Genomic DNA, 23,418 nt, shown 5'->3' with positions numbered 1-23,418 from the left:
ATTGTAGATTATGGATCCTCAAAGTCTGAAAATTCGAAAAAGATTATTGAAGATTTGGTTAATTATTTTTAAGTTATGTACGTGTTGATTAGCTATACGATCCTCATGTTATGACTCTTACGAGTATTAATGACATCAATTGATGCATGTAAATTTATAAATGAATTTTATGAAGAAAAACTTAATAAAGATTATTGCAAGATTGGTTAAGTAGTCTTGGTTAATTATTTAAGGTTCTTTTAAATTTGCTTGATTACAAGTATAAATAGCTAGTAGTATTAATGACATCAATCCATGCATGTAAATTATTTAAGGTTCTTTTAAATTTAGTAGTAACATGTTGATTAGTTATAACTTATAAGTTAAGTGGATTTATTGAATACATTATTGTTAAAAGCGAGGTGATATATGTACATTATTACAAACACTAGGATTAGGAACTTTTTAGGTAATCATGAGTAAGAAAGTGAAATTATTATATCATACATTTATATTTGTATATATTTTGATTAGAAGAAGCCAAATTCACCTAATTGAGTTCTTTAACGTTTTGTTGTCTTTAATAATTTTATCCAAAAGGTGATCCCTACCATCCTGCTGTTTAAGCAAATAAAAATTAAGTTTGATGTATCAAAGATACTTTTATTTAGAAAATGGAAAAAGTATTTATAATTACTTAAACACTGATAATAAGAGGACATGATATGGTTGGATGGATCGAAAATCCGGGTTAATCTTGTTGTTTTACTAACTTAGTTTCATAATAAACGACATGATTAACATAAATTTGGCTTAAATAATATTTCAAAAAAAGAAAGAAAGAAAGGTTGGCCCTAAATAAATAAACAATTATAAAATAATTAATATTATCAAACTTCATATTAATATATACTCCATATTTAATAAAAGTTAGCATATTGAAAAAAAAATAACGATTTGTATAAAGTAACGGACCAACGTTTGACATAATTTATGTGATTGTGTAAAGTAAATTTGTATGCATTTGTCATGAGTTTACTAGAATGATCTGAAACTAGAGGCTAAAAGTAAAGCAAACTATTCAAAATATATATATTGAACAAAGTCGAGAATGAAGTATTGCTATGATGCACAGTGAGGGGAATTATTTCACTTTAATATGAACTACTAGCCTAGTTCAAATAAACTAGTCCATTTTTTTTTTTTTTTTTTTTTTTTGAACTTAAAGAGTCACAAGGACGGGGGTGATGAAATCGATCCCAGGATCTCCTGAAATCGGGAGGAAAGCTCTAATCACTTGAACTATCCCTCACTCTCATAAACTTGTCCGTTCTGAATACTCATTACAATTAAGACAAAATTTTAGATTCTTGCTTGCACATAATCACATAAATACATTCTACCCCTCACTTAAAATAATTCAAGCAATGCGATATTATATAATGATCTCATCTCCTTCTTAATTGTACTCAAATGTCACCAAATTAAAGCGACATTAATTAATTAAAGTTAAAAGAAGGATTATGATTGCTAAAATTCACGTTATATGTGCAAAGTAAAATTAGACTCCATTCCAATTCTATTTTGTTGCTAACCTTGATTTATCTCAAATAAAGGCTATCATCAAGTCAATTACTCAATTTGAAAAGTACTCTCAATTTTGCAAAAATGTTGCATTTACATTTAGATAAATTCTTTTAAGTTTGAATTGTCTCAATACATATTAATTTTTAATCCTTTATACATAAACATGATATATCTTTAAACTATTATGTGACATTTTATTTGATTCATCCTAAAAACAAGAAGTGCTTCGTAAAAATCTGAGTGAAGAGACGATTACACTCAAACTCAAATAATATCGGATCTACCATTCAACCCTAAACCCCAGCCAAAATTCCAAGTAACCTTTATACGTTGAGCCAACCTTAAGTCCAAATCAAGGGTTAAAAAAGTATGGACCATGAGATGAGCCAGTAGAAAGGTCCATTGGTGGGTCCCTAACTCAACAAGAGTGTTGTCCACATTTGACAGAATAATCTAAGAAAAGCCCCTTTGTCATTTTTCACCCCAAACAAAATAAAAATTAAATAAAATAAAAAGAGTTGTCCTTCCACCGACGACTTTTCGTGGGCCCTCGACGGTTAAGATTGAAGATTTCATCTTTTGTTCTTTTTCGACCGTTATAAGTTTGGAACTTGGGATATTTTTTACTGATTTCTATGGGGTTAATAAATAAGTTGATGATCTTGAGCTCCTAGATTCGAGTCTTCTAATTGATTTTGCTAAAACTTATGTTGCTTGATTGCTTCCTTCCCTCTCTTCACATGTATCGAATTATTAAACGGGCGATAAATAATTCTTAATTACCAAATATAAAATTTATTAGATGATTTCATTTGACACGAGAAGAATACAACATAGTTCACTAGTTCAAACACGCTCTAAGTTCAAACACACTCACTAATCCAGAATTTAAAGAGAAGATAATCTTGTAAATTTGTAATGTCACTCACCATAATCTATATACATATATCATGTTTCAAACTTCAGGGTCTTCTTCCCAATTCCAATTCATATGGGTTTAAATCATGTCATCAACCTATTCAATCAGAACATCAACGCAAATTGCAAATGTCTATATTTGGAAGATTTGAAAACATCGAAAGTCAATCACTGATTTGTCAAGGTCAAAGTAGCACATGTGCAAAAAATGCTGAAAAATAATTTATTTTTTTTTGTAAAAAAATCAATATTAACTGGATCTAATGCCCTGTTCAGTTCACTTGACCTTATATGGTAAAAAATCACTATACAAATCATCTTTATAATTGATACCAACAAGGATTGAACACATTCTCTATAGGTTCTCACATAAGTTCTTATACATTTACATATGTTTTTATGCATTTATGCAAAAGTCGTGGTCTAGGTAGGCCCGTCCCTAGATCTGTCTATGTGTGAGATCATGTTAGAGTCATTTCAATGTATATATATTTATTATTGTATCAATATTTTACAAGTTTTAATTTTATAAATTTTGTGATTTTGAAGATATTAGAGAATGCATAAAATATAATTATGAAAGTTTTTAGGGTAACGATATATATAGCGCTTAGGGCTATCTATAAGCATTAAATATACTTCCTAAAATGGAATTAAGTTGGAAATTCATGACAAAATCACGCACAAAGTGGTGTGATTAATGTAAATTTAACCTTAATATTTCGTTTTTTAGCTCCTTATACATAGGCCTAAGAGTTATGTTTATCATTTTCCAAGTTTTTATTTAGTTCGGATGTGCCCACAAGGACAATACAGGAGTAGTAGTTAATTGCTTTGAAATTGCTAGACAATTTGTTTAAATTTTGTGATTCTTGTCAATATCAACGAAAATCCATAACGACCCACCTCGAAAACGAATCATCATGTATCGGATTTTATGGAGGCCCCTAATATATTTTGAACTTACTTAAATTCGTACAAGAACAAGAATTAGTGGATGTTACATTGTTAAGATTGATTCCTTGAGCATCCCTAGTTCTTGCTAATGGGTAACGTCATTTGATTACAATCTTCCCTCTAATAAATTTTCTTGTAGAAAGGACAACGTTTTTATGAGTATTCTTTCATGTATTTGAGGCAACCGAAAATTCTGTTATCAATGGTCGGTGATTAGCATATCATTTGTAACTTCCATGAGCTATGTGCGATTATTTTATAAGATACGGATTATTATATATGACTATATTTATATGCATGTTGTTCGGATTGTTGATACGTTTAGCTAATTACTATTCCGTACTTGATTTAATTAATTCCCATTAGAGATTAAATTGAGGATTCCATGCCCTTTCCTAACTTAGTTATCGAATACATTTGAGGAACCTAGCTAGCTAGTTGAACCGATGAATTTTGTAAAAGGTTGATAGTTTGAGACCAACTAAGTCCCCTTTTTTATACCTAGTAAATAATTATATTTTCATGATATTTTGACAGTTAATAAATTTAAGCACCTTTGCCTTCTTATTTGTCAATTTAATATACTAGTTGATGTGAATCAATATTCATTACTCCGTATAACTATCTTTATTACTCTATATTTTATTTTGATACTTGCTCTTAAAATTAGGGTTTAACAAATGAATTTTTATTGTTAGTTTAGTTTTGAGGTTTGGAGCTTTTAAAGTTATATTAATTAATTGATCAATGTGAATATGTGATAATGCTTTTATATATTTTTATTTTCTTTATTTACATGTAATGATATTCTTAATTATCAAAATATTCTACTACATAATTTTATTTTTTTTTTAATTTTTTCTCCTTCAATATTCTAAGCTAGGAGGTTAGGAGCCTTGTACTTAATTATACTTTGTATAAACTACTATCAATATAATACGTTATATTTGGGCCAATTGCTATGGGATATTAATGCCAACCTCTGGGCCTGCTGGCCCAACATGTGTAGGCTATTGATCCATACTATTCCACCAAATAAATTGACGAAGTAGCTTGCATTGTTACCTTGTTAGCTAGTAACAACTGACAGGTTGACTAACAAGGTAGCAACTAGCAAGATGCACCCAGGATGCCATGGAAGCACCCGACACAAATGTACAACCATATAGTTACCGAGCTAACGCAGTCAATTTGAATTTAGTTTCGAGAGCACAAAACATGTTATTTATGGGAGAGAAGTTCTAGCTGAGGCATGCATTGCTCGGGCATACTTGAGGTGCCTAAAGGCCGAGACATCAGGCAGCCAGACGTATATGTGTTGTATTGACAGAATAATGAAGGTTGGTCTGGATACTAGATAGGTGTAGGATCAACTTGATAAAGATCCCTCTGCAATAATATTTTGAAATGTACATGTAATCAGTAATACACATCAAAGTTGGAAATTGGAACATTATTGTATATAGGAAATAATGTTGGAAATTAGAACATCAAAGTTGGAAATTGGAACAATATTGTATATGCAATTTAAGCTAAGATTATATAAACTCTAGAAATGTCTGTCCTACATAATAGCTATGAGATCAAACAGCAAAATTAAGCACTAATGAACTTCTTCTCGATCAAGGATTCGACAGCTTCCTTAAGGCTGATTTTCAGGGGAATGTAGTTGATGCCTAAGCTTTCCACCTTTTCCTTAGAAACTTTGTAAGCTGGATTGAAAGGCTTGTCATTCGAAGGCCTAGAAGTGTGCATAGACGGATTTTATCAAAGGCGAAATAACAGTAGATACTAGATAGGAATTAAGATACAGTGTAAGCCCTTAGTAATGCAGAAAAGAAGGAACAAACTTACTTGTTAGGGACTTGAAGGTCAGGGTAAAGCTCCCTTAAGATCTTCACAAGTTCCGAAACATGATGAACACTTTCATTCAACAGATACCTCCCATTTGCTGCAGGAGTTTCGAATGCTAGAATGTGTGCTTCAGCTACATCTTTGACATTAACCCATCCATATGTTCCATTATCATAGGTTTCTGACCCTGCAATAAACTCGAATAACAAAACTTGTCGAAGTTTAAATGGTGCAATCGTTACATACTTAAGCCCTAATCTCTTCAACTCAATAGAGAAACATTAAAGAAACAGGAAAAAAATCATGTTATACATCAGTTTTACTCGAATCAATCAATCAATCAATCAAAGCCTTAATCCCAAAAGTGGGGTCGGCTAACATGAACCAAATTTGATTATTCCGTGTAGTCATCAACATAAATCTTTCTCCTCCATCCCTTACGATCCAAAACTTCATCCTCACGTAAATCCATGCACTTCATATCCTTCCTCACTCCTTCCAACCAAGTCATCTTTGGTCTCCCTCTTCCTCGTTTAATCCCTCCATGGTCCCACTCTTCCACTCTTCGCACCGGTGCACCCTCGGGTCTCCGTCTTACATGTCCAAACCAACGCAGACGATTTTCCCTTAATTTATCGAATAAAAGACAGATTTGATCATTGACCAAAACAGAATAATAAGCCTAAAAACAGAATGTTCATACCATTAACCAAGTTTAGAATAGCAGCAACACTAGCATTGATTGTTGGCTGCAGTGCAGGACCTATAACGATTCCTGGGTTTATCGACACCATATCGATGTCATGTTCTTTGACAAATTTCCAAGCAGCTTCTTCGGCGAATGTCTTTGACAGCAGATACCACTTCTGCATACATATATCAGTCAGGTTTTAGTTAGTCTTTTCGCTATCTTTAATATCCTATCAAATCAAGAACATAAGATGATTTTTATATGGCAAGAAAGTGCACAAACCATTGGTAATTTCTCACAGATTTCAGGTACAGAAAACCATGTATCATCCACTACAGTTTCAGCTGTCAGAGGTCTACCAGTACACAGAACAGAAGCCATAGAAGATGTAAAAACTACGCGTTTGATGGTTGAAACTTTAGCACAAGATGCAAGGACATTCATTGTTCCTTTTACTGCTGGATCAATCATTTCAGCCTAAAAACACGACGAATTTATAATTAACCTGAGGATTGGAGACGTCGAGTTTAACAGGACACGCAGTATGAAAAACACCATCACATCCATGAATAGCAGAATCAAAGGAACCTTCCTTCATAAGATTGGCTTCGAACAAGTGGAGTCTTTCCTTCGTGCCATCCAGAGCTAGCAAGTGATCTACTTCCTTCGGATCACCTGTACAAAGTTGTTAATTTTACACTATTAACGTGACAATTAATTAATTCTTGATGACAATTAGAGTCGCAAACTATCTATGTGACTTCACATAACTATAGGCAATCGAGAAATAATTATTCAAGAAAAGTAGTGTAAAGTACATTATCAACGTGACAATTACTTGTGACGTGCATAACAAAAGAGAAATCGAAAGAAAGATACATACTTAGGCTAAGAACGGTGCCATTGACAACGTAACCACGATCAAGCAAGAGCTTAACAATCCAAGAAGCAATAAATCCAGAAGCACCTGTTACACAAATTTTCTTTTTTTCTTCGGAATTCGCCATAATATCTTCTTATCTACTGTTTTTCTTTAAACTATGTTCTTTAATTTGTTTAACTAAAATAAAACCCTAATACAACTTTTTACGTGTTAGGGGAATATACATATATATAGTTCCTATGATTGGATAAGTTTGTCATAACAATCATAGTTCCTATGAAAGATTTATTTATTTTCCTCCAAGAAAGCTATATAAGATACGGACTGGAATATAAATTAATAAATTCTCCTATCTTTTTAAACAAGTCTGCTAGTATTTCTCTTGTTTTCGGGCTTGCCCCTCGTTTCCACCACCAAAAAAAAATAAAAAAAAAAAACCTTTTTGAACAAGTCATACTTTAAATTTATATGAAGTATGAAGGATTGGATGATTTTTTTTGGATGACATGCTAGTAGATAATAATTCATAGGCCACGATTTACTTTCTACGCTTTTTTCCTAAGTTATTTCATTATGACTTGACACGTTTGCAATAACTTTATCCTTAATAATATGAGTATTGTTTAATTGTAAAAACTATAGACATTCAACGTATCCAACATAATTATTATATTTTTCACTTTTTATATATAATGAACAATAGTAAAATAAAAAGAATGAATAATGCCGTACTGATGAAACTCATACAGAGCAATATATAAATATATAATTATTATTATTATTTTTTTTTTTTTGAAAACAAATATATAATTAATTAGTTACCGTAAGTATAATATTAACACTTAAACTCATATTGAAAATTGTGGATGTCAATATATATGTAGCAATTAAAATAGCTAGAAAAAAAAAGCTGTAATTGTATATATTTTGCAATCCACCCTTGTTAGATTGCAAACTATCAAAATTGGGCAATAAATAATGACACTAAATGGTCTAAATCACCAATGAAATCATGCACTTATTATGATTATTCATGTCATCACAATAAATGACTTAATACAAAGTAATTTTTCCCCCCTTTTTGGATCGTGAAATAGTACATAGATTAATAAGATTTTTTGGTGTTTAGAAAGCCACAAGAGCGTGACATAGAATAATAAGATCATTTGATAATTAAAGTTTTTTTCTTTTGACAAACATTTGATAATTAAAGTTATTAAACTGAAAAGGGCTTAAAAGAAAAGAACACAGCAGCTAAGCCGACTGACGGAAAATCAACTGCTTGTAGTTGCATCATCACCGGCTTCAACGGCTTGAGCTTCTGTTGGAGCAGCTTCTTTGACAGCCGGTTCATCATTAGCTGCAGTAGGTTCAACATTAGCCGCGCTAGGTTCATTAGCTTCAGTAGGTTCCGGCTTGTCCGAAGTGGCTCCTTTCTTGCCGAGCCACGGCTTGAGAGCCAGCTCGACGGCTAGCCACCCAACAGCAAGCACACTCATTACAATTGCTGCTTGCTTCACATGTCCTTCCTTTGGTGCGCTCGTCATCTCCCCTAGTTGATCAAGTTAGATTAAGATATTCAAGTGATTTTGGAAATTTGGAATTGTGGCTTTTATTTTGGAATTGTGGTTACTAATTAATACTACTAGTTTTTGCTATATCTTCATATTTGACGTTATTGTATATTTGTCCCGTGAACACTTGGTCCTCAACACGCAATTTATCCGGGATGTGAAACGTGCGGATATCAACTATTTTAGTAACTTTAAGTTTTGGACGTAATGTATCAAATTAAAACTTTGTATATATGACATATTATTAAGACATTCTTCTTTGTAACACTTCTTTGAAGCTTCCACTTGTCCCACAAACAACAAAAATCATTTTCAAAGGATTCAAAATTTGATATTTAATCAATTAATTAGCAAGTAAGATGCTATATATTGTTTGTTTTATTCAACTATTATAACTAAACTAAACTTCATCTAAACTTTCACTATAACATGACCTATTTGTTATTGCGTCGCAATTCATAATCATTGTAGCAAAATATATTTTATCTAAGCTTGTATGCACTTATTTTTTTAAAAAAATAGTCAAAATAAGTTGAACAAATCGTTCATAAGCCTAAGAACGGTGTCATTGATAACATAACCAATTAACCATACCATTAACCATTAACCACGATCAAGCTAGAGTTTCAATGAAACCTAAAATAATTACCTAGATGGCTTCTAATGACATGTTCTTAAATCTTATCTTTTCATCACTACTAGTAATATCCTATCTTTAGTCCCACCAAATAAATATGACCCTTTTTTCTAATTGCTTGTTTAGTTGCTTAGAAATTGCATATCTTAGTTCAAGCATAAATAAAATACCAACAATAACTAATTTGAAACAAAAAATTATTGGATGATCAAAAGCTTAACATCCATAATCCATTATTATACACTTGGGTGTAAAATCTATCTCATTTGTTACAATATCATAATAAACCCAAAAACAGAGCAATTAAAATCAATAAAACTTAAATTAAACCCTTATCATCATTATTTATAACATTAAATTAAATCTAAAACATTATTACCTAAATAAAGTTGATAACATTATCATCAAAAGGTTCAACCGAAACCCCTAATTAGAAAACCAAAACCCAACAATAAACAGTTAATCATCATTATCATTCTCAACGCCAGCAGCTTGAGCATCGGGTGAAACGACGTCGTTGTCGTTGTCATCGTCAGGGTCATGAGCAGGGTCCGACTTGTCGATAGCGGCTCGAGCCTTATCGAGCCATGGTTTGAAAGCAAGCTCGATGGTTAACCACCCAAAAGCGAGCGCACCCATTACTATTGCTGCTTGCTTCAACGATCCATTCCTTGTTGAGCTCCTCATTTCTTGAATTGAGGGATGAAGTTGAGAGAGAAATTGAATTGATTTTTTGAGAATTTAGGGATTTTTGGTTGCTACTAGAAGTTTCTTTGTTTGTGTTATCTTGATATTATTGACTTGGTAGATGGTTCATGACCTTTGGTTGACACTTGGTCCATATTACTTGGCCCAGTTTTATGGTTGATAAAAGGCCCAAATTTCAATTAGTAAATAGTTTTAATTAAAGCTGGTCCTGGAATGGGCTAAAAAAAAAGACGTGTCGTGTTGGATTTGTAAGGGTTATTTATAAATGAAGCTCATGCACGACCTAACTCATATGTTGTAACTCGAGGCTGAGTTCATGGCTTATATATTTTGACTTTGAGTGGAAATAAAGGCATGCTGACACGCAAGTTAGTCTATCGTGCTCTTGCCAAAATTTGTAAATAAGCCCATGTAAGACCCATGCGGTGTGCCTTTCGTTCCATGGCAAGCTTGTGCTAGATTAGACCATTTTCGTGTCAAATTTTGTCGGCCCTTGTGCTACCCTGACTCATGTCCAATTTTAATTTATTCTTTTGCTTTTCCACAATGCATCAGGGACATGATTGCTAACACACTACTTAAACCATTATCTTAAGTTATGTTTTGATAAAAAAAATAATTAAAGAGAATTATTTTGAAAATAAACATTTAAATTAACCCTATCACTATTGTAATACTATTTTAATACTCCGTACATTAGTAAAATTAGTAACTAGACATGGTCAAAGTCAATATAGGATTTGTGTAAATAGACAAAAAATTTATATTAGACTCAAATAAATGATTTTTTGGAGCAATATTGCCCTGGTTTAATAACTTGTGTTCGTGTTCGGACCAGGCTTACAAAATAAGCTTGGCTTAGTCTAGTGGTGAAAACGTATACCTTGTGACATTGAAATTAGGAGGTTTAATGTATCGAGTCCGACTGGCTTCGCATCACCCTAGCAGTATGGCTTGTCCCTGAAGGGCCTGAACCAATGTAATACATTGCTATGGGTGAATCATTGCTTAATGTCTCCATGAACCAGGATGTAATAACCTCAGTCTCCAATATCATAGCTTTCCTAGCAAACTCTACTTTGAGATTAAACCAGTGTAACCAACGTGTTCATAACCAGGATGCTCATGTCTTGCAGCATGAAAGGGATTTGATTCACTGGCAAACCTTGGAAGAATATCAAATATTTCTCATCTTTTTCTTGACAGGATTACAACTACGGGGTGAATCTTCACATTTCTTAATCTCACAGGCAGAAAATCTTAAGTCTATCAGAAAGGTCAGATAACTGAATCTTAAAGGCTAATGTTAAAGAATAAAGTGATTGCCAAGGTAGACCGTAGAATTATTGAAGAAGAGGGGATGGAGCTTGTTTGGTCCAAAGTATTTGAGACGAACATAATTCTTAGCAGATGGATGCCACTTACTATTCAAGACATGCCTTAGGTCCTAATTCTTAGCAGATGGATGCCACTTACTATTGAGGAAAGTACTCCCACAGTTGGACCTTTTTCCTTAAGCTATCAGAATATCATATCTTAACTATTGTATATTTCACAGTGGTAATCCATTTATTTTGTAGTTCAATTTCAAGCTAACTAATCAGTCAAGATACACAGCACAGAATACTAAAGCAATGGCTTGAGATGAAAAGATAATAGTATAGACCTAAAAAATGTATTATCAGTTAGTTGCTGTAGAAACTGGGAAGGATAATTATATGGATTCTATGGATAAATGCCATATTTATTAAGCCTTAAACAGCACTTTAGGCAATAAGGCCACATCAACAGCACCCACTATCTAGAACATGCCATCAAGACATTTACAGACAACTCGGGTTGAGATAACCCATGGTCTTTAGACCCACATCCCACCAATATTCTCAAACTTGTCCAGCATATCAGTAGAAAAAATCTGGAAGCTATAAGCTAATTTCCTTAACATATAAAAGGGAGGGTAAAGTGGCACTGCATGATACAACAACAGACCAAGTTAACTCTTTTTTGTAGTTGCTCAAACCTGAGAATATTTACTCAAGGGAAAATTTATTTCAAGCAAAACATGGTCATTACATTTTCTGTGTAGATCATCTCAGCATTGTTGTTAGACAACTTCTACGCTAGCAGCTTAATGATATACGAAGTAGTAGTCATTAGTCAACGATAATTGTCAAAACAGTATCTGGTCTGGTGGGGCTTGTGGAACCGACAGCATGCCATTACTTTATATCAGAGATTTGGAATTCCTAAAAGGATCCGACAAAGCAGCTACTTCACCGTAACTGATGTTCTTAACAGGAATTACCATTCTTCTGTCTCTGATGTCAGTTATGTCAATGTGCCTTGAATAGCCAAAGGCAAGGCAGTCATTGTCCGCCCAACACAATAATCTCTAGGATTTTTAAAAACAAAATGAGGCAACATTTCACTGGCTCGAAGAAAGTCTAGGACATAGAGAGAGATATGTTACAAATAGGGTAATGATCAAAGATGGAACTTGCTTTCTAAGAAAGATTCACATGTGATGGTCAATGTGTAATCACCTATGCTAGTGCAGTGATGGAGACATTGGTGATGGCTTCGGAAATTGCATTAATTGGGATGCTTGGTAAGAAAGTTGATGATCTGCCCCACTTTGGACATAATAGTGTGTGAGGAATGGCAAAAGGAGCTGAGTTAGTAGCAACTAGTCAGCCTAATGCCTTAGTGCCCCTGCTCCTTGGATATTGCCAGGTTATCCTCAGCTTAAATTCCAAATCAAGTACAAAATATGAAGAATATGCCAACTTTGAAGAACAGCAACAAGTATTGCTAGCAGCTGAAATAAATGGTTCTCTCACTAGCATGTCGCGTGCTAGCAGCTACTGAAAGCACCATGAACATAAGAGTTATTGCAACATGACATAGTGAGTAGGTTACTATGATGGATCAAGGATGTAAAAGGGGTATCTAGCCTTAACCAAAGTTCCCTATGCTAATTAAGTAAGAAGCACTATAAACATGATTTATGACTAAATGAAGTTACTTTTCCCATGTAGTGACATTTCTTATGAAGTTTACAAACTTCCTACAATTTTTCTAACCAAATAACTTACTTTGTTACACAGCCTAGGAACCTTCACTTCCCATATATTTTGTTGTCAATCAAACAAGGACTAAGTTACGTTCTCGAGTCGAGGTTTCAAACAACAATGAAATGTATGCATAGTTCATAAGATGGACCAACAACAAATCTCAAGTAATGCTCATTCATCCAAAGCTGAAATAAAAAATTATACTTTTCATCCAAAGGGCAATTCCCAAATTCTAATTTCTATTCATCTATATCAAAACATCAATGATACAACAAAACTACCCTTGTGCTTAATAATTCCAAAGTATACAATAATTTGATACAATTTTTGTAACAGAGAAGATTAACAACATAATTAAATAAAAACAACAATAATAATCTTAGTGAAATGAAATTCAAAGGACTTGCCTCTCAGCAGCTTCAGCAACAATAGGCAATCTAGGCACTTGACCAAGAGCACAAGAATAAGACCCATAAATCAAACTAACCAGCAAGAACAAAAACACAGTACTATCCAAACTCATCATCAAATCCAACCCAATCCCATCTTTTGGATTAAAACTTCTCTCCAAAAGATCAGGAAAAATCAGCAGAATATCAAGAACAATTGCTTGCATAGTATTAAACCTCACATATCTACTGAAATTTTGATTTCTTACAACAACAAAATACAGGGTAAAAAAGACCAAAACACCATTGAGTGGGAAGCTTTGGAAGACCTTAATAGCAGGAATTAGAGGTTGAATAATGAGTTGAAGAGGGGTGAATTGGTTAATTACATATTTTCCATATTGAATTCCATCAAAAAGGGGGTAAAAATAGCAAATTGCTGAGATTAATCGATCTGGGGCATCAATATTTTCATCATTTTTCTTGGATTTGCAAAGGATTAATCTTTTGGAGGGATTTGGGATAGTGGGTGTTGTTGTAAATGAGAGAAATGAGGCGTTTTTGAGAGGAAGAAGAGAGGTTGAATAATGGGTTTTAGGGATGGATTTGAAGGAAGAAGGTGAGGAGAGTAGATAAGCTGTTGCCATGGCTGGCAGCTAAGGTTTTGAAGAAATGGAGAGTGATTTTTGTGTTGTTATTTGGACAAATATCATATTAGATCAATTTGAAGCTACGGGCAAGTAAATGGCCATGTCGACCCTTTTCGTTTTAGTACTTTTTCTTTTGTTTTTATAGGGCCGTGGCCGAGTGGGTTTGTGTGCGCGCGTGCATATATGTACAATATACGTATGTAGTGAAATACGAAGTATATTACATAGAAAGGTTTATTGACGTATTTATTGTTGTATTAAGGTTAAAGGATTTGTTTCTATACATGTCTAAACTAAGGATATTAGTAGATTGAGTTTGATAAATGGTAGATACTCGCCTTGCATCAAGCTTCAAGATAGTGATAGGAACAAGTTTGATGAGTGATGAAGCGGAGATGAAGATTTTTTTTTTTAAAAAAGTGTACTTAAGATGTTTAACGAGACATATGTGGGTTTGAGGTTGTGTAACCTTTTGAAAAAAAATAATACTAAATTCTCAAACATGACTTATATACGAAATGTATGAAATTTAATCTAAAGATTGATAGCGGTCTAATAAGAGGATGATTGAATCCTTCAACTACTTTCTTTGGGTTAATGGGTTACCCAAGAGCCAATCTAAATTTTTTGGACAATTGATGATGTCAAGGTTAAGTTGTGTCGTTTAGGCTCTTTGATTCCGTAAATCGTGCCTACATGGAAAAATCTCAACAGAAATTCAGGAAAGCCTAACCACCAATGATTCAAAGCCATTGACGAATTGAGATCCAAAATTAATTGTTATTAGCACAAATATTGGACGAGTCCTCAAAAACAGCCCCATTTTAAGAAACTCGTGCCACTGTAAAATCTTATGACTAGCCAAAAAATTAAGCTTCAGTACTGCAATGAACACAATTTATCTAATTTATATTTTTTTTAAAATAACAATTTTTCGGAACAATGAAAAGGCAAAACTGATTTTCATATACACATACCAATCAAAAATGAAAATAAATCGTTTAATGAACCCAAAACTACTTGCAGATCAAGTTAATGAATGCTTCATCCACCAAGATCAAAACAAATTCATCTGTAAGTTTTACGTGGAAGTGATCGAAACCATAAATCCACATACAGATCAGAAACACGAGAGATCAATTGTGTCAATAGCAAATAATGAGTAAAGATTATTGCACCAGCTGATATGACTGACAAAAACAAACCTTTTTCCTGTAAGGCCGTATATAAGGCTAAGTGTAATGCAGTAGTCAGCTTCATTACATAAGGAGATTATACTCCGTAAATCTATAAGAGAGTATATTAAGTACCCTAGAACAGCTGATAGTTTCCTATAGAACAATTAGAGCTGTAACTACTCTGACATTGGAGGGCTATTAGTATTTACACCTGTAAAGAATGAAGAATACAAGTTGATGAAGTCAGTATGATGCACAACCATCAAATTATCCCGCCTGACAAAAACTCCAGGGCAGTGAAAGCTATTCTATGATCGATTTGATTCCTTAACAACAAAAGATTGATTGGTTGAATGGGGTTGTCACTGTTCAGCATTCATTTGTCTCACAAAGGGAACAAAGTTGTGCCACTTTTCGGGATTAAAAAAGCTGCTGCTCAATCTGAAATAAGTGAATGATCTTAAAATTTCTGCCTCTGTGCAATTAGTTTGTATTTGCTCCAGTCCAGCCTGCAAAATGAGGTTTCATCTTTTTAAATATAAAGCAATAGATTTGAATATAAGTTGGAGATAAAGAAAAGCTAGAGAGAGAGAGAGAGAGAGAGCAGGGGAAAACAAGTCAGGAGGCAAAAATTTGAGTCTCGACTCTTGAATAAATGAATATAAACAATTTCCAGCCTAGTGGTTTACGATCTCTAACATTGTATCAGGAGTACATTAGAAGGGAATAAATACACTCGTAAAATCATGCCAAAATTTTGATCCAGGCAGCTCAGCTTATGTACTTCAGGACTAGATTTCAATAAAAGTACAGCCGAGCTGGGACCAAACGGGATAAACAGCATGTGAACTTGTAGGTTAATAAGCCCACAATTCCTACCTACCCCAAGGTCAGATCCAAACAGTCATATCAACAAGACAACAAGTACTAATGCAAAATAACTCCTGAAGTAAAAGAAGAGAGCATTTTAGACAACTACAAACATCCTGTAGTTTGCTATTTATTCAAATCATAAATATGAGAGGCAATATTCAAATTTCCTTTTCCCTTCAAATACCTAAGACCTAGGACTCTGGAACGACTAGAAGTACTAAAGACATTACTTTGCAGCAACACCAACATAGTGGATCTGTTAGTTTGTGATAGAGCCAAAGACTCCACCCCAATCACACTGGGTGCAGTTGCACACACATGCACAATAAATCAAGCATTTATTTGAAGCAAGATGGTTTACCTTGTCACAGCGGTCAATACAATTCCTTCCTGTCAAACTTATAGTCCTTCTCTTCGAGACAGCTTGAAGCTACATTCAAAATGGTATATTGTCAGGCCTTAACTATTAATACATTCAAATCCATGCAATGACTCAAAAGCATCTGAACTATTCCCGCACCAAGATATTGCAAGGCCCTCTGATTTACAGAACAAGATGTCTATACTCAAAAAGCCTTCTTGATGAGTAGTGCATTTTAACACCTATCTAGGATGACTTATAGATCAAGATTCCATCCTAAGGCAAGTGTGATGCCAAAATTGGGGGTAATTAATTTGTTTTATGAGCAAAATCTTACAAGTTTTTATTCACAAAATATATGCTAGTGCTATTCTCTCTCTTATTTCATTCCTTAAACATCATTATTCATCAAAGTGAAACTAAAGTCATAGCAGTGAGAAACTAAGATGGTCAAATTGAAGAACAACCCTAAGTCAAAGAGAACATTGCCAATAAGCTCAAAAAGATAAGTCAGTGGACTACGAGATCTCGTGAACGAAAGAACTGGAGTATGTAATGATGTCATTGGTTCTGGAAAAAAGTGTTATAGTTCATTTTAAGCTATCCACACTGCAAGTAATTGGTGAAGATCTTGAGATTGGTCTGGCTTACCAACCCCAAACAAGCTAAGTTGTTCTACAAGTTAAGAGGGATTTTTGTGAAATAAACAAATAATAATAATAATAATAATAATAATAATAATAATAATAATAATAATAATAATAATAATAATATATAAAATAATAAAATGAAAAAAAAAAAGAGACATTTTGTTTTACTTTCCACAACAGAAGGCAGGAAGCAGATTATGAGAAACATGGAGATGCACTCGGACAAAATAACTTGAAGAGAAATGGAAAAAAAAAAAAAGTTTACCTGCTGTAGTAATCCTTCTGGACTGCAAAAATAACCTGGTGGTGTATCACGGTCCCTCATTTCAAGGCACCTAAAAAGAATCTTTCAAGGGTAAGCACATAGATTATAAAGTAAAGCTTAACCAAAAATGGATTGATGATAGATTAGTGGCATTATTACTGATTCAGAAAACTAAATATTTTCAAGCAATTCCTCTAGAAACTTCACCAGACAACTAACGGAGAAGTATTAGATGTTAAGAACATGGGTATCAATTAATTATGCAGATAGACTTGCATAATTTCCTCAGGATAGGGGTAAATTCTAAGTAAAAGATCAAAGGTATATACAGGAGAACTCTTACGATAAGTGTAGAGCTGCACCATGACGAAACAGCACTAAAGCTAAGGGATCATAGCCATCTCTCTGAGCGGTGTTGTAATAACCAGCTGTAAGTTCAGCAGCATGCGCCAATGTGTGGTACCACCAATATATTGCACCAATCTTTGCCACCAGTAGCACAGATGTTTTATCATCTTGTTGATATTTCTTCAACATATCTGCTACTTTTCCAAGAATTGCATCTGCGTGATGAATCAGTTTACCACTGTACCATTCCTAAAAATAAAAAATAAAAAATTACATCAGATTTTCTTGACAATTGACGGAAACATGTGGATACTTTAGTTTTTCATCAATAACCAAAGCATTTGATGGTATTTCCAGCTATTCTTTAAGCTTATTAGTGTGACTCAATTCCAGCTGTGGCAGTGCTTAAAACCCCATTTCGATTTTCTAGTAATACTAGACTCCAAGTAATGACACACTATTAGTAGCAAAAGGAGATTGGCAACTAAATAATTTTCCTGGAAGAATGTCTCATTATTTAATTGAATAAGAGAAATAACTCCTCTAGTCTTTAGTTTTGAACTCCGACCATGTCCACTTTGGTGATGCTTACAAAGCCTAGGATTGAAGAAATGAAATTTACTTGTACCCCAGAAAATGTCTTGCATTCTTGTTGTTAGAGCAAACACTCAAACACTATGCTGTCACGTGATGTAGCACAAGACGACATGTGTAGAGTGCATAAAGAATTTCTTTCGAAGATATTGAAACATATAAATAAGGGAGATGACCTTTCAGGAGAAGTACATACAAGGAAGAAATGCCCGTAGTCAGAAAGAAAACTTTTATGACCAGCTTCAAAGAAAGGTACTCCAGATGGAGAGCTATTATAACTTCCAACATCTTGTGGGCCATTTTCTCCCCACTGAGGTTTTCCTTCTTGGCAAGCAGCTATCTTGAGATCCTCCATCCTGCAATAACATTGCATAAGTGAACATTCTACCTTACCCCAAAAAAAAAAAAAAAAAAAAAAAAAGCATTATTCAAAAGTACTTATAGCAAGTTTTGGAAGCTGAAAGATTGGCCTACATGTACTTATCATAGCATTGAAATTCACCGATTCCGGGAAATCTCCACCGACCATCAGCAGATGGATGAGCAGGATACCTGCAAGCAGTCTCGTGTAAGCTAAGGGAATCAAAAGGCTGATGCTTATGGGCAAGGAGCCAAAAATATCACCTCAGTTCACCAGCAGGACCAAGACCAACACTTATTTCTTCAATTACGTGACCAATTAACAAATCAAATTTGTCAAGGAAACTAAAAATGAAGTCTTCATAACATTGGAGAGCAGTACGGCCACAAAATAAAGGAAGTTCATCCACTCCAAGTGTAAGATAATCGTCACAGAAATTCCCATTCCGATCTCGGTAAAATATGTCCCTGTCGATAGCTCCAATCTGGGGGAAAGACAAAGAAATGAGGTTCATATATTTACAATTGTGCATAGGAGGAAATTAAAACCCCCAAGGCTGATATCACCTCCCAACTTTGTATCCGCATGATCTTTGACATTACGAAAACATAACTAGACAAATCCAACACATAACGGAAACAGAATAGCCATGACTAATGAGAAAAGGGAAATCCTCAAAAATAGGACAACACCACCACAAAATCACACTGTTACAAGTAGAGGATATTACACATGTCCACCAATGGATACCAATGACATGAGAAATTTGATGATATAAAAGAGGATCTCCCACAAACTAGATGACATAAAACATTTCTTCAAAGCAGCTAAAATCAAACAAAGTTTCAGTCAAGCAACATTTAATGGGGAAGTGAAGCAACCTTTTGAATCCAAAGTGGGAGGCTCACAGAACCTTTATGATGGGATGATAAGCGAGCATTTGAATGGAAACACAACGCAATGTGCAACTTCAGACCAGCTTCAGATACCATTTTGAAAAGCTCTTCATAAAGAAACCAATCATAAGAATAAGGAGAAGTGTGTTCCACAACTCCCCACCAAACCTCAACTGCAATTCCATGGACACCTGCCGCCTTGAGTGCTTTTAGAGAAGCGGACAAAGCCTTGAGTCTGTAAAAGGCAATGATAAGGAACACTGATAAACTTGTTTAGAACGTGTATAAAATAAAATCTTATACTAGGGCAGGGGACCTTACCTTTTAATCCTTATAGTCCCAAGAGTATCAATGCTAAAGGAATCAGCGGGCATCATCACAAAAACAGGCACTCTCTTCTGCTTTGATGACTTTAAAATCAAGGATTTTGACCTCTCTCGGGCATCCATACTGTAACATGTAGATCACTGGATAAAATTAGTTTTTATCACAAGTGACCAAACTAGCTTTACAAGTACCAGGCACGTACTATTTATACCTACTTCATTCAATTTGTGACCATTAAAACACATGTATTTATAATATCTAAACCAGAAATGAGGAAGGGCAAACATATTTCTTTTACATGACTGCTCAAACTTGTAATAAAGACGCCTGACATTCAAGGCTACATGGGAACAAAAAATTTAAAATAAGAGGGAAGGAGGAAGGACTGAAAGTTAAGTGAGATATGCTCGCAGCTTGGATTTAGAAAAAAAGTCAGCTTAAAACATGTGCAAGTGTAATTGCTAAAATGCAAATATCTTGTAAAACATAGTTGCATTACATACAAGCACATTCTTGTAACTGCATAAAACTTGGAACAAAATTGTCCAAAGTGTTTACATTTACTACACCAACACTTGCACATTGCTGGAAATGTGTGAAATAACTTCATGCAAAGAATGTTGATTATTAAATTTAACACTTTCTTAGAAAGTGGATATAGGCCTAATGGAAAAAACTCTATTTAAGTCATGTAGATCCCCTGTATAAAAGTTAAATAGCAGCTAATATTTCAAAAATGGGTCAGTTGAAAGATTGTAGCTGCTGTACTAGTGAGCTCTTTTTCTGAGTTATGAAATCCAAAATACAGTACTTTGTTCATGGTTACATCAACATTACTAGTCAATTTAATTAAGTTTACTTCATATCATTAGCAAATTAATATATTAAACCATTATTAGTTGTCATTTAAAATACCTATGCAAGAATCAAATTTAAAGTACAAGACAAAAAAAGATAAAGGCTCTATTTCCTCACCTCGTTTCCACTTAATTAACTACTACCTCCATTTCATATTTTTTGCAACTTTGGAATATTTTATGTCTCACCAATAATACCCCAAAATTGCAAAAAACATGAAACGGAGGTAGTATATAAGTTTTGTTTTGTTCTGCCAAGCTAAGTTCAGGGCTAATAAGTCCAATACAGTTCAGTGACAATAAGAGCTACCAAAGCTTGCTTCACAATTACAGTACGTTCATATGAGTTAAGTTTTGGGGCAATAAGTTCAAATAAATTAAGTTCAATATTAGTACACATATGTAAGTGAAATTTAGGCAAAGACACTTATTTTGGAGTGGAGTAGTTGCCAAACTAGCCTATAGCCACAGGCCCACAAAGACAGAGTACACACAAGATCAACTTCACTTTGATTGATCACTTCACACCACTATGCCAAAAATAGAACCCTCAGAAACCCAGGTATGATGAAAGAACACACCCTAACTCCTTAACGTGATTAAACCAGCCACAAGAGACACTTATTGTGGAATGGATTAGTTGACAAACTAGCCTATAGCCACAGCCCAAAAAGACAAGTACGCACGAGATCATGTCATCTATGTAACTTCACTTCGATCGATCATTACACACCACTTTGCCGAAAATAGAACCCTCAAAAACCCAGATATAAAATTGAAGTCTACTCTTCACATTCTCAGAATAGAGCCCTCTGATCATATTAATCTTTACAGTCTCAGATTAACCCTAACAGTATGTATCTAATCCCTATCCAAAAACCGAGTGAGTTAACATTCAGCCAGAAGCTTGAGTATCCAAAACCATGTATAACACCCTCCAATACCAGATTCAAACTCATAACTCTCATTTATTAATCTTGGATATTTAGCCAAGAATTAATGATCATTTCAAGAAAACCAAAACTCCCCATTTTAGTTTAGTATTAATGACTACATTTCACAATTTTACATCAAGGCAACACAATACAGATAATTCCAAGGTTCAGCTCATTATTAAATGACGGATCAACGCGTGATTTTGTCATAAAACCCGAAACAATTACCATTTTAGGAAACACGATTAATGATTGTAGTTAACCCTTAACATTCCGATAAACATTTCGTAACTAAATCATATTATACATTATCAAGGCACCCCATAAATGCAAAAAAAAAACCCACATCAAATCAATGACTTAAAAATAAACCCAAAAATCACCGTATCAAATAATTCAATTTAATGATCAAGAAAACATGCAAAAATTCAAGAAACCCAATAATTTCATCAATAATCCAAAATTAACACTAAATAATCATCAACAAATTATAACCATAAAACTAAAACAGTAGTAAAATAAAAAATGAAACTAAAATGAGCTGAAAATCAAACAGACCTGAAAACGGGAGAATTCTTGCCCATTACAGATTTCCATTTGAAGAACTTCTTCTTTAAAAGAGGGGGAAGAACAATGGTAGAAACGTTTCGTTGAGTACGGAAACCATTTCGACCCTTTCGAATACCAAAGAGCAATTCATTGAAGCCGTATGAGTTTCGTTTTGGGGTGCATTTACAGAGCACACCCGCCATTATTGAAGGAGTTTCGAAGGATTTTAGAGAGAGAAAGTGGGCAATTTTTTAGAGAGAGAAAGTGGGCAATTTTTTTTAGAGAGAGAAAGAGTCTGGAAGAAAGATTTCGGTTTCCAAGATTTAATGGGCAACTTCTCAAATCAAAGCCTCTTTTTCTCTTTCTTAAACAGAATTTTTTTTATTATATTTTTTTTTTATTTACAGGTATTTTGTGGATCACTGGATCTTTTATTCATTTTATTTTATTTACTGTAATTTTTTTAAAGGTAGGAATCTACTTCGTATTTTTATATGTATAATTGTACGAAGTATATTTACTGGTATATATGATGTATAAAATGGTCTTCGGTCGATCTCTTCTACTCCCTTTGATTAAAGTAATACGACAACATTTTTGAGCACGATAACATTACTCCATCACCTCGACCTCAGAGTGAAGGAGTACTTCGTATTGTATAAATGTTTGTAGTAGACGAAGTATATTGTATAGCTAGTCATTTTTAGTTGTATGCTAGTTCGTTCACTCTCTTATTTACATCAAGTAATCCGCGAGTAAAAATGTGCCACAAATATTCTCATTCTCATTAAAGAGTATGACTAATACGGAGTACAGATAGATGGGTATAAAGATGGCTATAAATCATGTCTCGTATCAGCAAATTCACGTGCTTTGGGGTTAGTTAGGCCCGATCCATGGCTCGACCCACAAGTTTTATGTTGTGTCGTGTCAAGTTGAAATTTTCAAAAGGTTAGATATATTCAATTTATGTGGTAAGAGGATAAGATAATTCTCGCCCTAAAAATAGGAACTCCTAAAGAGTAGTGAGATTGTGAGAGACGTACCTTAATAATAGGTCAATTAAGTAACTTAGTAAGGAGACTAAGGACTAAGAAAGTAAGGAGTAACTACTTAGCAAATTTTTTGTCCTAACTTCTTAATTTGTATGTTTATATTCCTTTTATGTATAGAGAATAAATTATTTATAGAAAATTTCAAAAATATTAGGAGTAGCTACTTAGCATTATTTTTTAAACTCTTGGTTTGTGCACTAGGCTCCAGGCAAATACACAATGTTCGTCGTTCATTTTGCATTTGAAGAACATGCATAAGGATAAATTA

At 33.9% G+C, this 23,418-nt stretch overlaps 1 protein-coding gene and 2 pseudogenes across 2 annotated transcripts; all 3 read right to left on the bottom strand.

The window, feature by feature from the left end:
* Positions 1-4,879: 4,879 nt before the first annotated feature.
* On the bottom strand, positions 4,880-8,148 carry LOC145576977 (phenylacetaldehyde reductase-like; annotated as a pseudogene). Its single transcript, XR_014098585.1, has 5 exons — positions 6,870-8,148; positions 6,269-6,661; positions 5,999-6,161; positions 5,296-5,482; positions 4,880-5,182 (listed from the first exon to the last, which is right to left on the bottom strand). The product of XR_014098585.1 is annotated as a phenylacetaldehyde reductase-like (transcript).
* A 4,978-nt stretch (positions 8,149-13,126) lies between these two features.
* On the bottom strand, positions 13,127-13,974 carry LOC145576976 (protein TIC 20-v, chloroplastic pseudogene; annotated as a pseudogene).
* Positions 13,975-15,088: 1,114 nt separating this feature from the next.
* Positions 15,089-22,442, bottom strand: LOC145576975 (inactive beta-amylase 4, chloroplastic-like). The gene is made up of 10 exons (XM_081634678.1): positions 22,105-22,442; positions 19,749-19,877; positions 19,413-19,662; positions 18,795-19,015; positions 18,645-18,722; positions 18,367-18,526; positions 17,572-17,825; positions 17,229-17,298; positions 16,314-16,382; positions 15,089-15,588 (listed from the first exon to the last, which is right to left on the bottom strand). Exons 1-10 carry the CDS (start codon positions 22,296-22,298, stop codon positions 15,442-15,444), a joined length of 1,572 nt encoding a protein of 523 aa, XP_081490804.1. The 5' UTR covers positions 22,299-22,442; the 3' UTR covers positions 15,089-15,441.
* Positions 22,443-23,418: the final 976 nt, after the last annotated feature.

The sequence above is a fragment of the Chenopodium album genome, chromosome 13, assembly GCF_948465745.1.
Source record: "Chenopodium album chromosome 13, dcCheAlbu1.1, whole genome shotgun sequence".
Classification (NCBI taxonomy): domain Eukaryota; kingdom Viridiplantae; phylum Streptophyta; class Magnoliopsida; order Caryophyllales; family Amaranthaceae; genus Chenopodium; species Chenopodium album.
This window is presented reverse-complemented; position numbering and strand designations above follow the sequence as displayed.

Bases quoted from the DNA above. Each gene is read 5' to 3' on its own strand.
- LOC145576975 (XM_081634678.1), bottom strand. From the start codon at position 22,298: ATGGCGGGTGTGCTCTGTAAATGCACCCCAAAACGAAACTCATACGGC. The intron at 19,878-22,104 runs GTCTGTTTGATT...TACATGTTACAG, and splicing joins AAGAATTCTCCCGTTTTCAG to TATGGATGCCCGAGAGAGGT. The intron at 15,589-16,313 runs GTAAACCATCTT...CTCATTTTGCAG, and splicing joins GTATTGACCGCTGTGACAAG to GCTGGACTGGAGCAAATACA.